Source organism: Notamacropus eugenii, chromosome 2 (assembly GCF_028372415.1).
Source record: "Notamacropus eugenii isolate mMacEug1 chromosome 2, mMacEug1.pri_v2, whole genome shotgun sequence".
NCBI lineage: Eukaryota > Metazoa > Chordata > Mammalia > Diprotodontia > Macropodidae > Notamacropus > Notamacropus eugenii.
Window position 1 is genome coordinate 20477870 of NC_092873.1, and position 14834 is coordinate 20492703.

Consider the following 14834-nt stretch of genomic DNA (forward strand, 5'->3'; position numbering starts at 1 on the left):
TATCAGTAAAATGATAATGATGGCCTCTTCCAAGCCTTGATCTTCTAAGATAGAGTTTGCTATCCAAATTTGATTGGCATTGGAGTTTTCAGAACACAGACATACAATATGTAATGGGGGTGGGGGACTGAGCATCCTATCAAGGGGACAGCCCAGGGGCCTGTGGTGTGATGAAAGGAAGCACTGTAGACGGGCCTGTCCTAAAGGTGTTTAGGGGATGGCATGGAGATGTAAGCACAGATGCCCTACACAGGAAAAGACTGCAAGGCATGCCCAGAATCGCAGCAAACAGGAGGCAGAGACACTCGAGGGGCCTAGGAAGAAGGAGCAGCTGGTGTTTGACACTGCCCCTCCAAGTGTGCCAAGCTATGCTCTTGACCCCTGGTGGAATGAGCTGCAGTCACTGGGGTCCTGCTGTGGACCTCATTTTGTAGATGCTCAGAGAAGTGATGACTTAACCCTGATCTAGCACAGTTCTTGTCAAAGGCAAGATTTGAAAGCTAAAGGAGATGTGAGGCAGAGGCAGAAAGCAGACCACAGGACATAGAGGTCCACACTGCAGGTACCCCCTAGCTACCCTCTTCCTGATTCTTCCCATCATCCCTGATGCAGGCACCACTGGTGCAGGTGGAAGGACACAGACCGGGGTTAACAGCCTCCAGCCTGGGAACATCTTGGAGATGGCAACCAGCTGGAGCCTATCACTTCTAGATGGGAGAAGGGCAAACCCTCCCTGTATTGACCAAGGAAGATTTTATGTATGGGTTAAGGAATGCTGTGAAAATGTGGACAGACAGGCAGACAGATAAGCTGGCAGGTGTCAACATCAAACCTGGCTATGGCCTCTGCAATTTTCAGAAAACAGGTGGCACCTGGTTGAAAAAAACAATAACAAATTACCACTATTTTAGCATAGGGAATGAGGGGAGGGGAGGGGAGGAAGCCAAACCTCCAGGCAAGGTTTCTCTTACATAGGGAGATGACCTTTGCTACCTTTCCTGACAGTATTGCAGGATGATGCAGGGTAGGGAAAAGGACTTACCCAAAGTCTCCTAGCAAACAGGAGATTTGAAACCCGTAACTCCTAAACCCAGGGCTTGTCCTGCCTCATGTGACCAGTGACAATGGACAGTGGAACAGTGGCATTAGGGTGCTGAGCGCACCTGAGAGTGAGCCTGCTCATCTACTACCTGGCCCATGTCAAGCACTTTTAAGAGGTGCCCCGGATTCCTCCCGCTTCCCAATCCAGCTTCACCTCAGCCCATCCCATTCCACAGACTCCTTTATCCAAAGTCTACTCTTGGCCAATCCCAGGACCCTGAAGCTAGACCAGAGAGGGCTGGGGAGGTCAGGTAGCGCAACCCCATCATTTCCCAGATGTGCAAGTGACCTGGACAAGGGCATACATGCACCATGTACAGGGCAGTCGGCATCCAAACCCAGGCCCTCTCCCTCCAAATCTGCAAGTTTCAGCGTCTTCATCTTGTTCTATTATATACACTATACAGTGGCCAAAATGTTTTCATTTTTGAATTTATTAAAATGATTAACCTCAATACTGCAAGTCCATGTACAAAATTTTTGTAAAAAAATGTTTTGTTTTTTTTTAATGAATTGTAAAGAACTTACCTCAAATGCTGAAAAAGGCCTTTTGGCATTCATTCTTTCAGTACAAGGAATACAGAGTATCTCAAAAGTATTACAACTCAGTCAAACAATTTAAACAGTCATTTGAAAAGTGATTTAAAATGGGATCTTTACATAGATTTCTCCGCTTATCTCCTAAGCTCTCACAATGTTTGAATCTTTACCCATCATCACATAAGCTCAAGCCAAGTGTTTTGACCTCCTGTCCTCGGTCCCAAACTGGCCCCCAGCCCACGACTCTCAACTCTCTTCTCTTTCCAGGCCCCCAGCAGCTCTGAACCTCCTGCCCTAACGTGGAAGGTCAGACTCTTGAGATGGCCTTGTCAGTGGCTTCTGGATGCTTGTGCAAACCAACCCCTGAGAGGCAGCAAGCTACGGCAGTGAGTCTTCCATCAGGGAACTGATGGCATGAGACCCGTGGGAAAGAAATCTCAAAAGAGACTGACACAAAATAAATAAGGAAAAAAATAAACCTCAACTTCAAAAGCAAGAAAAATGAGAAACGTAATTAAAGATCTTTTATTACTTTACAACGCAAGCTAGAACCCACGGAAGGGTGGCCCCAAGTATGCAAAGAACCAGCCCAGGACATTCCTCAACCCTCCCCGACTCGGATCTCCCAGTGCCCCAGGCCCCAACAAGAACTAGTGATCTAAAGGACAGGACATGATTCTGAGCCCTGGAGTCGTCGTCCTTTTCTGAGACATTACCTGGCCTCCCGGCCCACCCTCTTTTTCTTACATAGGAGTGCTGTAAGGATTAGTTAATGTCCAGAGGAGCTTGAAACCCTCACAGACAGATCATCGTGCTTGTAGACCAACTATTATCTGGCAGCCTAAGAAATCTATGCCCACCACCTAGAGACAAGGCTGGAACATGTGAAGGGCTAGACCCCACAGGAAACAGAGAAGACAAGACTAGGGAACTCCCTCCTGGGACAATGAGAAGTAGGATAAAAAAAAAAACAAAACCAGAACCAGAAGGTAGGAAGGCCCTGCTCTCTGGTCACCCCTTGGCATTTCAGTGGAAAGAGGGAGCCTGACAAGGTCTGTCTGTGGAGGGGGGCAGACTCTGATGGCTCCTTCCCATCCCAGCCCATTCCCCCTTACTGCTTCCTGCCAGGCCTGGGCTCGATTTTCCAGACATAGCCAGAAGGGAGCCCCAGGCCTCATGGCCACCGCCTGGCACAGCAGCCTTTCAAGCTCCAAGTTCAGTGATTTATAAGATAATCCACAGAAATCGTACAAGAGGCTGGCATCGACAACAAGTTGTAACCAAAGTTGCTTTGTTCATTAAATTATTAGGAATTCATCTTCCCTCTCCTCCAAGCGTTTACTGCAGCACTCCTGCTGGCTGCGAGCCAGGAGGGCCCGCTGACACGGGGTGGCCTATGGCATTGGCATGGGTGTAGAGGAACCTTCCTGGTAAGTTCTTTTAATGTCTCATGACAAGAGTTTCTCACAACACACAAATATCTACAACACGTACAGCGTTTGCAGTCCTTTCCACGGAATCTCCAAGACGAACATTTTTACAGGGCACCACAGAACAAAAGCTGTGACTCATGTTTTTATTTCATAAACTGTTATAAGTTAAAGTGAATAGGTTTCTTTATATTCCTTGTAGCATTTTACAAGTGCAACAGAAAGCGATGAAGAACCGAATGGCGAGCTGTGGGTCATGGGGTCGATGTTGCCTGGTGTCACCACATGGTTTCACAGCAAATTTCTGAAAAAATAAGCACCAATCATTCTTGCAAAGAACAATTTTATCTAAAAGTATTGAAAAGTGTTAAATACAAGGTGTTTAATTTACATAACAAGCAATAAATACACCACACCCAAACTTCCGTTCTGCACACGGCTACCCTCGTACATACAATGTACTGCAAAGTCAGCAAACTGTCAACACCTTTGTCATCGCACTTTTTTTAAAAAAAGAAATCGGTTTGACTTCCAACCAAGGGTTTGCTACAGGACCAAGGCCACCAAGAGTCCATCTGGGACAGTGTACGGTGTCAAACGGACAAGACTCCAGGGAACACGCCTACCACGTAAATCAAAGAGCCACAGGCCATTGCTGGTGATAGTAACATGTACTCAGAAAGGTCACTACGCTGCTACGGTGATTCTGTGAATGACGGTTTAGTCAGATATCGAAGAGCCGGCTCTCGGGGGTTAAAAATCGTTGTGTAGCCATATCACTGTTCCCACCATCCTGCAGGGAAAGCGCATCTCTCTGGACAATGTTCTTCGAGCCTTATTTCACCACAGGGCATCATCCCCTCGACCTCAGAATTGCACGTAAGAAGGCTATTTAAAAAGTACAATAAAAAGGCGCACCCGCCTGTCAGGCGCGCACTGCGCACTCTACAACATGAGTTAGGGTGATAAATGAACACAGGACAAGTGCGGCACGCAGACTTTTCTGTGGGGGAATCATTGAGACTGGAATTCTGGTTCCTTCTCTCCGGCGGAGACGCTGGAGAGGCCGGAGCCGCGGCTCAGGCGTTGAGCCGCAAGGACTGGTCTTCCCGCCTTCGGGAAGAGATGTCGATGTCTATGGAGTCCTTGCCGACGATGAGCCGCAGCCTCTTGGCCGGCGGGAGGGGGATGAAGTCGTCTTCGAAGTCGTCGTCCTCATAGTCCTCCTCGTCCTCGTCTTCATCCTCATCTTCGTCGGACGAGGACGACTCCTCAGCGCTCTCCTCCTCGTACTGGCCGTAGTCGTCCACGTCCATCCTCGACTCCAGGAGGGAGAGGGTCTCCTGGCAGCACACCCCATTCTCGCGGAGCTCCTCTGCATAGGGGCCTCGGCTTTCTTCTTCCCGCTTGAGCTGAATCTTTAACTTGGTGGAGCTGCCGCCACCTGATCCTGAGCTAAATCCATTATTAAGCTTGGCTACATAGAGACTGTTATCTTTGTCATGGTCTTTACTTAATTTGATGCTGATTTTTGAAGAATTCATTCCATCGCTGTCTTGGTCATTGGCCTTACTGCTGCTGTCATGGCGCCTCCGAAGAGTCAATTTGGGAATCCCAGAGCTGTTCTCTAGGATTAGCTGTGCGTCATACCTCGTGATGCGCCGTTTTTTTTTGCTTTTTGCAGTTCTAAAGTTGTCCTTTGTTTTGAAATGATCAGGTGTCCCAAGAGAACACCCCCCCACAGCAGGAGGCATGCAGTCCTGGTGGCCCGCTGGCCCATCCGCTCTGTCCCTGGGCTCTCCGTGGTCAGGAGAGCTGATGAGGTCGGGCATCGCTTCGTCACTCTCAGGGGCGTCCACGACTGGAACAGCTTCCTCTGCTTTCGCAAACTGTTTCAGAAGTTTTCCTTGCCGTGATTTCTTTTTGGCCACACTTACGTCCTCCTTTGGAGACCTTCCCTCCCCTTTTGGGGACGTGGTTTCATGAGCCTTTTCCTGGTCATGCACTGCATGAGTGGTGGGTGGCTCCACACTGTCTGTGTCTGTGCCAGGGCCCATGCCTGTCCAGTTGCTGGGAGAGCTGCCTGACAAGTTGGGTTCAAGGGCTGGCTCAGAGGTCTCCCTCCAATTCATTCTCGTCCTCACTGACCTCCGAGTGATGTAGGCGCAGGGTGAGCCCCCCTCCTGCTCGGGAGCCCCATTTATGGGCCCCTGCCGGTGTTCTCGGGCTGCATGGCGGGTCAGGCACCCACTACCCGTAGCAGCGCTCGCTGGTCCCTCGGCTGTTTTGTCCTTTTTAATGGGCAAGTTTTTATAGAGAACCACTTTGGGCTCTTTGAGGACCAGGTTTCCCACTTCAAGCTTCCTTGAGGTGCTCTTCGGCTCTGGCCTTCTGCACTGATTTCTTAGCTTTATCTTGGAAAGTAAAGGCTTGATGACAGGCCTTTTCAGTTTCTTTGGTACCCTGGCATTGTGGAGAGGAGTGAGTTTCGATGAGGTAGAGTTGGAGGATGCTGGGATCCGTGACACCGATGACGATGGTCGTGTTAATGATCGGTTCTTGCTGCTCTTTTTCACACCAACAGACGATTTCCTGTTAGCAGCTGCAAGAAAAAAAACCCAACAGAGAATTAGAGAAAAGCCAGAAACCAAAGTATCTGACAGAAATCAAAGGCATTAGAAAGCTCTGGGCCAAGCGGGAATGGGCCACAGCTCTGGGCAGCACGATGGTGTGGGATGTACATATTCTTTCCACCAATTACTTTTCAAATGCTTCCATTTTTGAGGGAAAACTATTTCATGGTTAAATAACTCTTATCATTAGGAATTCAGATTCCATGGTCAGCCTTTCCTTAATCTCCTCCTAATGCTAGACCAAAACAAAACCATTCCATAATTCTCCCCCTTTATTTTTCCACCTCTTAGAACACTAGAGAAAATAAGTAAAATTCACATTCCCTCCCCAAATCTTGTTTAGAGGAAAGCAAACAGCAATGGGTTTGAATGAATCACTCAAGTAATGGCTACTGCCAAACGCAGACGAGCAAGAAGGAGCCAAGTCCAGCACACGCAGAGCAGGCACAGGCTCACGTGGGCAGTCAGTCCCTACAAGCAGTTTAAGTAGGTATAAAACAGGAGAACTGAAGCCCAGGGGCACAAAGACATGTCCCCTTAGAATGGGGATTGGCCTAGGAAAGTGAAGAGACAGGCAGAACAGGGAGCCAAAGCTCACATCAGACACGCGCCCTCCCTCTTTCTAGATGATCTATGCTCAATCCCACTACTGTGCCCAACCCTCAGCCACACCACCCTCCCCCCTCCTCTGAGATCACCCTGATGCCGTCTCTGGACGACAAACAGGTTCCCTAAGCTACCCTTTCCTACCCACTGTGTCCAGCTCAATGACCTCAAAAGACAACAGGGACCCCCTGACTGATAGGAGCTCAATGACTGCGTTATGAATGTCTATGTTCTAGACTGATCTAGAACAGGCTGTTCTATCATACATTTCTCTACCACTGCCCTATCCAAACAGAAGGGATGGATCTTGTCACAGCTGGCTCAAGTGTGCTGATCACACCTCTCTTTATATATTGGTCCATTCTGTTCCGTGGGGGACCCATAACACACTCTAAGCAATAGTGATCTGTGAATCCAATGGGACAGTGACCAACCTAAAGAAAACTAATGCTCCTGAGAAAAGTGAGAGGTGCCGGCAGGCCAATGAGAGTCCTGAGGGGACAGATGTTAAAAACCAAACACTGAGAAGCATTCAGGATCCTGGAGTATGTCTGAGGAGGGGGGCTGTGCAGAGAGGTCACTGGTGGCAGGTCGTTCCCAGGCAGTTCACTCTCCTCAGTGGCTGGAGGTTCAAGGCTGCACAACCCCCCTATCCCCCATTTTGCATGAACTGAATGAATGAAAGCATTTATTAAACGCATATCATATGCAAATCCTAGGTTAAGTACTGGGAATACCAAGAGTCCTGCCCTCAGGGAGCTCCCACTCCAATGTGGGAGATCACACATGGGGAAGGTCTCAGCTGCCCTTCAGATGGAGGAGGCCCGCAGCCCTCAGGGAGCAACAGCCACCAAGTGGGTGTCAGGCTGTTTCTTTGATGTCATTCCCACTGATAGAATCACTCCAGCTCCTGATGGTGAATCACGGACAGGGGCCAGGACTTTGGGAGCCGCAACTTTCCCTTCTGGGTCCCCCAGCGGCTGTAGCTGCAAGCCCCTGCAGGATCAGGACCCTGTTGCGTCTCCCCAGGATGACCCCAGAACACAAAGGCTCAGCTCTTCCCAGGCTCTTGTGCTCAGGCCCTGGACTGATTTTTATCAGGGTCTGAGGGGCAATGGCCATCAGGGCGGGGGTAGGGGTTTGACATGCCCAATGCATGTTGACTCCTATTTCCCCTGGAGGGTGTCTCCCCACTCAAGGCAGACTGGTCAGTGTCTTTCCACAGGAGCCGCTTCCCCCAACAACAGCTACAATGGCTGGACAGGGCAGCAGGACGTGCAGTCTGTTGGGTGCTGCCACTCCTAAGGGATGTTGTTAGCAAAGGGCCTGGGTCCCTGTGGCATTTGGGCAGACAAGAGCCACAAAACACTGAGGTGATGCCAGGGCACATAGCATGACTGTGGGCTCAGAAGGAGGTAGTGACAGCTACTGGCTGGGCAGCAGGATGGAGAACTGAGGTGTCCAAGTACATAAACAGGTCTACTATTCTCTGAGATTACAGACTCCATCGATGGAATTTAGCTGTGGAAAAAGGAGCCAACAAAGCACAAGTATCCGTATCAAGCACGCTAAGCAGCTGACCCTGTGTGAAAGCCAGCTTTCTGTGATGTGTCCCTTGTCAAGACTCGGCAGACCCAGAGTTAGGACAGTGCACATCCAAATCCCCATTGGGTGGGCAACACGAGCTCCTGTTTGAATGTGACTCTGCCCCTGCAAACTGGTTTGGACCTCACCAAGGCATCTTGACTAGCAGAATGGGACGGTGCCCTCAGGTCTCTCCTGGCCTTCTCTCTCAGGCTGCAGAAAGGGAAGCAACATAAGGTCACAGTTTCTCTGGCAACTTTCAAAGGCATTAGCATGGTGGACAAGAGGAAGTTTCTCAATAAAAAAAAAAAGCCAATGGAATCTAAAGGTTGAACTGGGTGAGGAAGACTGGCAGCCATGAAAAAAAGGATGCACTTGCTTCTCATTTCCCACAGCTACTTCCTTTGGGGGGGACTCAATACGGCCATCTGCATTATACGGACACTTCAGTCTGTCTCTCACACACAAACAAGTGATCAACAACAGAAAGAAATAAAATGTAAAAGAAAACATGAAAGAATCCAACTGACATGGTGGCCACTTGGCGCTGTTCAGAAGACAGATCAAAGGAACAACGGAACAAATCAGTCAAGGAGAACCAGAAACAAAGGAAATCAATAACCCAGTTGACTATGCTGGAGAACATCGATGACTTAGGAAGGAACGTCTTGTCTGACAGAATAAGCAGTGGCAGCAATGAGGGGAGGGCAGCGTCTTGTGCCCAATTCACAACCAATTCAAAGTGAACACTCAGTCTTCATACCAAAGTTACCATAACAACGTAGCTGTTATTTACATAACGCCTACTCTGTGCCAGGCCCTGGGCTAAGGATGTGATCTCATCTGATCCTCAAAACCACCTCGGGAGGGAGGGGCCAATGTTATCTCCACTTTACAGATGAAGAAACTGAGGCAAACAGGGTCCCACACTAGTAAGTGTCTGAGGCCAGATTGAAACTCAAGAAGAAGAGTCTTCTTGACTCCAGGCTCAGCGCTCTATCTACTACATCATCCATAAGAAGTCTGGAGAACTAAAACACATGTCCTCCCAAACCCCTGGGGAGGAGACAGCTTCTTCACCAAGGTAAGACAGATCTTTGACTGCATGAAACAGAGAAGCTTCCAATCACACGCCCCAACGAGAAGAAAAGACATCAAATGAATGGGACAGAAATGCCAATCCCCAAACCCCGAGGGCGTTGGCAAAGATGACAATCATAGGGCCCTCGAGGCCTTAGGGTGGGAAGGTGGGCACTGTGGCACACTGTGGGCGAAGTTGGGAGCACACCCACTTTGGAAAGCCACCACAATTAGGAGAATCAAGGAACTCCAGTGCCTCTACCCTTCTAAGGCTTATGCCCCATGGAGGCCACTGACAGAAGGAAGTCCTTGTGACCCACAAATGCTGAAAGCAGCCCTTTTTGTGGCCCCAAAGACCAAATATGGAATAGCACGGGACGTCACACAGTGTGACTCACGCCACAGAGCACCAGGGGACAGGAACTGATGGTGAACAATGACGACCCTCCTCCCCAAACAATCAGAAGGGAACGTGGCCGCCTTACAAAGAACAAGCATGGTTCCATGGAAGACACAGGAGACGTGCCCGGCCCACTCCTCTCCAGAGCTGGAAGGGCCACACCAAGAATACGTAACTTTTCAATGTATGAGTCAAGTTTTGCTGGTTTTTTTCTTTTTCCTTTTTTTTCCTTTAAAAAAGTATTATTTGATATATGGATGAATTTTGGGGAGGAGAGGTAAGAAAATATGCTGGGAAAAAAACTCTAGTGATGTAAAAAACCAGAAGATATTAATGAAATTGATTTAAAAAATAAAAAGATATAATTGAACTCTGAGACTAGTCTAAAGTGTGGATGCTGAAGGAATGATCCGGGGAAACCCCAACGCTCCTCTGTGCCAATGCACTCTGCCCACCTGACAGTCTTCAACAATTATTTTGGGAGAAACAGATGGAACAAAACAATCGTTACCCTACTGACAACTCAGACTTACTTTTCCATTACTGAAACACACAGATGTTTCTCAGAATCAGAAACCACATGTTTAAATTATGTTTCTCCCTTCTCCACACTGCTGCCAGGGTAACATTCCTCAAGGGCAGGTGTGCCCATGTCTCTGCCCTCCTCCAGTCACTGCAATGTCTCCCTAGTCCTGTGAGAACAATCTCAAGTCCTCCACTTGGTCTTGACGGTCTGTCTCGAACCACAGCTCTCTGCATGCACATTACGAAGGCGGATTCGGCTGGCCTTGGTACAGTCCTTGGCCATGCGTGGCATGTACCGTCTCCTAACTTCTGCTCAGAAGTCCTGGTTTCCTTCAAGGCTCAGACAAGCAGGACCTTCTAGAAGAAGGAGGCCTTTCCTTAGGCCTGGTGTTAGGGTTTTATCATCCAATCCCCTTGTCTCTGTTGTCTCCATGGACATGTCTTCTCAAGCAGGAGCTGGGTGACCCTGTGGCTTGGTACTCCATGAGCTGCCTGGTGACTGATTCCAATTCCAGCCCTAAAGCTTTGCCATTCGAATAAAATGTTCTAGTTTACATGAGGCAATGCAAATGCAGAAACATGCTCATTTTCAAGCAGGGCTACTGCTCCCAACAGCTGTGGGACATGTGGAAAACCACTTAGGGGAACTGAAAAGCCCTGGAGGGCTGGCTGACCCGGGCTGGAAGGACCCTGGAAAGATGAAGCCCTGGCTGCCAGAAGCCTCCAAATTCCAGCCCCACTCTCCAAGTCTGTGAACATTCAGGAAGCCCATGAGGGGCAGGTGTGTTCTCTGGGCTGCCCCAGGGTTGCCTTCTCAGAGAATCACCAAGATCCCTTTTAAAGCCAGCCGACTGTGCACTCTTATGTCAGCATGCACACATATGTCAACGGTGAATATGTGATCCTTGATGTCAAGAGTACAGATGCAAGAATCCAACATGTTTCCAGCTATGAAGATGCCCTAGGCTTATGAAAGGAGTCAATGAGCCTTGGAAATGCAAAATGAATATTTGAGATGATTTGGTCAGAGGTCCATATGCCAGGCATATGCTCCAAGAGGTCACAGACAAAAAGCAAGGCACCTACAGACACCACATGTAGATGAGAACTAGAAAGAAAGGTTGGCCCCAGGAAAGGAGCGGAGGAAGCCGGGTCCAACGTAGGCCAGGAAACAGCATCAGGAGAGTGCTCTAGACAAGGACTAGGGAAGACAGGCATCGCAGCGACCAAGGACCACCCAGCTCTCTGCAGACCGCTGCCCTAACAGCCCACTGGATGTCCTGGAGGTCTTCGTCAGTCTTGCCGGTTTTTTGTCTGTGTCCTCTCTGAGCCTGCCCCACAGCTACCCCTGGGACTCCTCTTCCCCCCACTCCTGCTACAGGTGGGGACCCTGGGACACACAGTCAGCTCATCCTTGTGGCTGATGGTCTACAGGGGATGACACAGTGGCATGGCTCTCTTTATGCCTAAATTCATGTAGGGACCTGTTAGTGCTGCCCCTGCAAAAGGGCCTCTCCAACAGGATCCTTGGGTCACTGCTCCCCTTCTGACATGGTTCATGACTAAGTCCTCTCTTTTTGGGTTGGGCGTTTGGGGGGGCTTTACATTTTGTTTTAAAGACCACCGTAAGTTTCTTTAAACTCCTCCTACTCACCAAACCTGGCAGCATCGCAGGAGCACATTAAAAGTACAGGTCACTCCTGAGCCACCATCTCTAGACAAAAGCTAAACGATGCTCCTGTGAATGTCTCTGTGCCAACTGCATCTTCTTCTGTTCTCCTCTGGTATTGTTCTCAGGGGATATTCCCAATAATCGACTTATTAGTTTGAAGGGCTCTAACTCACTTTCAATCCTGCCATCAGACACTGTCACCAGTGACAGCCTGAAGACAGCTCTCACTGGGATCAGAACAGGCCCTGGCTATGCTTCTCTAAGACCCTCGGTGTCGCCCCTTCCCACCCCCAGGAACTCCCAGAGGCAAACTTCATCCTCTTTAGCACAGTGGTACGGATTCATCTGGTCAAGGAAAAGACAGAAAATGAACATTAAATTCTGAAATAACTGATTGGATTAGGAAGCAGAGGAGAAAACTCACACTAGTGGAGATCTAAGGACCTTGCCTCCACTTCATCCTGAACGCTAACCAAGGGGGAAGGACCTGGGGCTCAAACTTGTCAATGGTTTAATCCCTTCCCTTCGAAGGCTAGTCTCATAAAGACTGGGTCCTCTTGTCTCCCATATCAACTCAAAGCCCTCTCCCTTTCATTTATGATGCTGCTGAGATGAACAATATTCTAAAGCTGTTTCTTCCACAGGCTTTAGCTACTTACAAGAGTCACCACATTTCACCTGGGAAACAAACTGTGGTGAGATTTCTCTAAAAGTCCAACACAATGAGGCATTTCCAAGCTGCCACACAGCAGGGGCCAAGCTGCCAGCCCAACTCCTCCGGCCTCACCAAGCTGGCCTGAGCCCTCCAGTCTCACTGAGACCTCTGGCCTGGCTGAACCAGACTCACCAAGCTGGTCCAAGTCCTCCCGCCTGGCTGAGCTCCAGGGGAAGAGAGGGACCTAATGTAGCCACACAGCAGGGGTCCAGCTGCTGGGCAGGCCTGAACACTCTGGCCTGGCCTGAGCCCTTTGCCTCACCACACTGATCTGAGCCCTCTGGGCTGGCTAGGCCTGCTCGAGGGGAGGAATGGTTTCCTGATGAAGGAGGCCTGTGTGCAAGGATACAGAGCACACAGAGCCCACCCCTTACTTACTTGCATCATTTTTTTCCTGAGTGGTGTCTGCATCCGTGTTGGAGCTGACGGACTGGCTGTCTGAATTCTTGCCGCTGTCCCCGAGCTTTTTCAGCCTATTTAAGCGCTTGTCGGTCTCTCTCAGCCCATATTTACTATTGATGACAGGAGCAGGTGTGGGCAGTCCCACTCTTGATTTAAAAGCACCAGTTCCCCGTCTGGAAGAGAGAAGAGAATGCTGGCAGTGGTGCCCACACCTGGGGTGGTGGCTGAAGGGACAGGCCACAGGACCCATTTGACTGGGCCCCTCCCCTCCTGCACTAAAGAATCTCCTCCAAGGCTCAAGAGATTTTGAACACAATGGATAAGAGCAGCTATTAAAAAAAAAAACATGATTAAAAAAATCAACTTGCTGATTTAATTCCCCAGCCACTTCTTAAGTGGCCAAAAGGAGCAGGCTCCGTGCCAGGGGACCAGAGGCTCCAGGCCCTGAACCTCAGGAAGTTGCCATCCTCCTAAGAGGACACAACATGGTGTCCTAGAACTCCAGACAGGAAGAAGGGGATGCAGTCATCTACAGCAACCTCTTCCCCCCATTTTAAAAGTGAGGAAACTGAGGCCCAGAGAAGCTTAGACATACACAAATAAAAAGATACATAAAGAAACCATAAAGTTTCAAAAGGATCAAGGGCTAACAGAGGAGGAGCACTAGGTAAGGCCACAGACAGGAGGCAGCATGCCAGATATGGGGCATAGCTTAGAAAAAGGTCAGGGAGGTGGGAAAAGGAGAAACAAGCTATGGCTGGAAGCAGAGGAGGGAGCTTTACATGCCAAGGAGAGAAGAGGCTGGGCAGGGGAAGCCCTGAGATTTGGTGAGTTTGGTGGAGGGCAGTTCTGACAAGACCAATTGTAGACAAAAGACTAAAAAGATTCCTTGTTAGGCAGAGGACAATGAGTGAGGAGGCACAGAGGTCACTAGTGACTTGCCTAAGGTCAAACAACACTGTCAGAGGAAGGATGACCTGGGCTCAAATCCTGTCTCCAAGTTCAGCATCCTCCTCTCTGCACGCCAAGCTCTGGGTTCTCGGGTCTGAGGGATCTGTGCCTTTTCCTTACAAAATGAGCTGGATGACTGGCCACTGGTCATCGGGCCTAAATGTGCAGGCAGGCACACTCCTGAGCTGAGCCTTAGATGCTGGGACACACCCTAGCCCTCCCCCACGTCTGAGATTTACTAAGGACAGAGGCAAGTGGAGGCCTGTAAACTTGTCTTTCATTATTTTGGTGGCTGTGTTCGGGGTTACCCCATATATCTGCTCGTATGCATTTTAAAACGTGATTCTGAGAAGGGTCCTCAGTCTCTACCAGAGTGACTGCCCAGGGGGTCTGGGGCACAAAGCTGAGGAGGAAGCACTGTCTAGACTGAGTTTCACATGCTATGCCAAGTGTCCAGGATGAGGAAAGGGCCTATGGAAAGCAGGGGTCATCCAGATGTCTCTACTGGGGCCAGGTGACCCAGAGACGACTCTCAACTATACGAGTTAAGTCGATAAGCAAATAGTAAGTGCCTACTGTGTGTCAGGTGCTGAGTTAAGTTCTGGGGATACAAAGAAAGTCCAAAGGCCTGAGTGGGGAGAGACTTGCGGAGGGCAATTATTATAACCCCTGTGGCAGCACACGCGTGCATGCGCACATGCGTGCGTACATGTACATGTGTGCATGTGTGCGTGTGTGACTGCTGCATGAAAACCTTTGTGCCCCCCCACACCTAGAGGCCATCTACTCCAGGAGAACCCTGGCCCCCACTGGTCACTTAACTCCCTCTACCCCCTTCCCCACCCTTATCCTCCCACTCTGACCTGGGCAAACCAAGAAGCATGACGGCATCAGCTCTGCCGATGGGCCCTGGAGGAGAACAGTCACATGAGCCACTCTGGCCTCCGTGCTAATCCTCCCAGACCCCTCAGGCCACCACAGCCCTCTCTGTTCAGCCTATCCTCTTGGAATGGAAGTTCCCAGAGGCCAGGGCTCTCTTTGCTTTTGTATTGGTCACTTTTGGTTTAGAACAGTACTTGACACACAAGAAAGTTCAGTAAATACTTTTCCTTTCTTTAATTCATTGATTTACTTCAGCAAAGGAGAGTAAGGAAAGCCCAAGGGACTCATGTTTCAGCTAATCTGTCTAACCAAA

The 14834-nt window shown here is 49.5% G+C and overlaps 1 protein-coding gene across 4 annotated transcripts in view; it reads right to left on the bottom strand.

Moving 5' to 3' along the window:
• Positions 1-1517: 1517 nt before the first annotated feature.
• KMT5B (lysine methyltransferase 5B) overlaps positions 1518-14834 on the bottom strand; it is a 56941-nt gene continuing 43624 nt past the window's right edge. For 3 of the 4 annotated variants that reach the window (XM_072639363.1, XM_072639361.1, XM_072639362.1), the window contains exons 10-11: positions 12665-12861; positions 1518-5673 (exon numbers count right to left, since the gene is read on the bottom strand). In XM_072639363.1, the coding sequence (XP_072495464.1) occupies positions 4151-5673; positions 12665-12861 (1720 nt within the window). In that variant the 3' untranslated portion in view covers positions 1518-4150. Of the gene's footprint in view, positions 5674-8427; positions 11917-12664; positions 12862-14834 lie in introns of those variants that run through there. The other variant, XM_072639364.1, reaches the window with a different exon arrangement.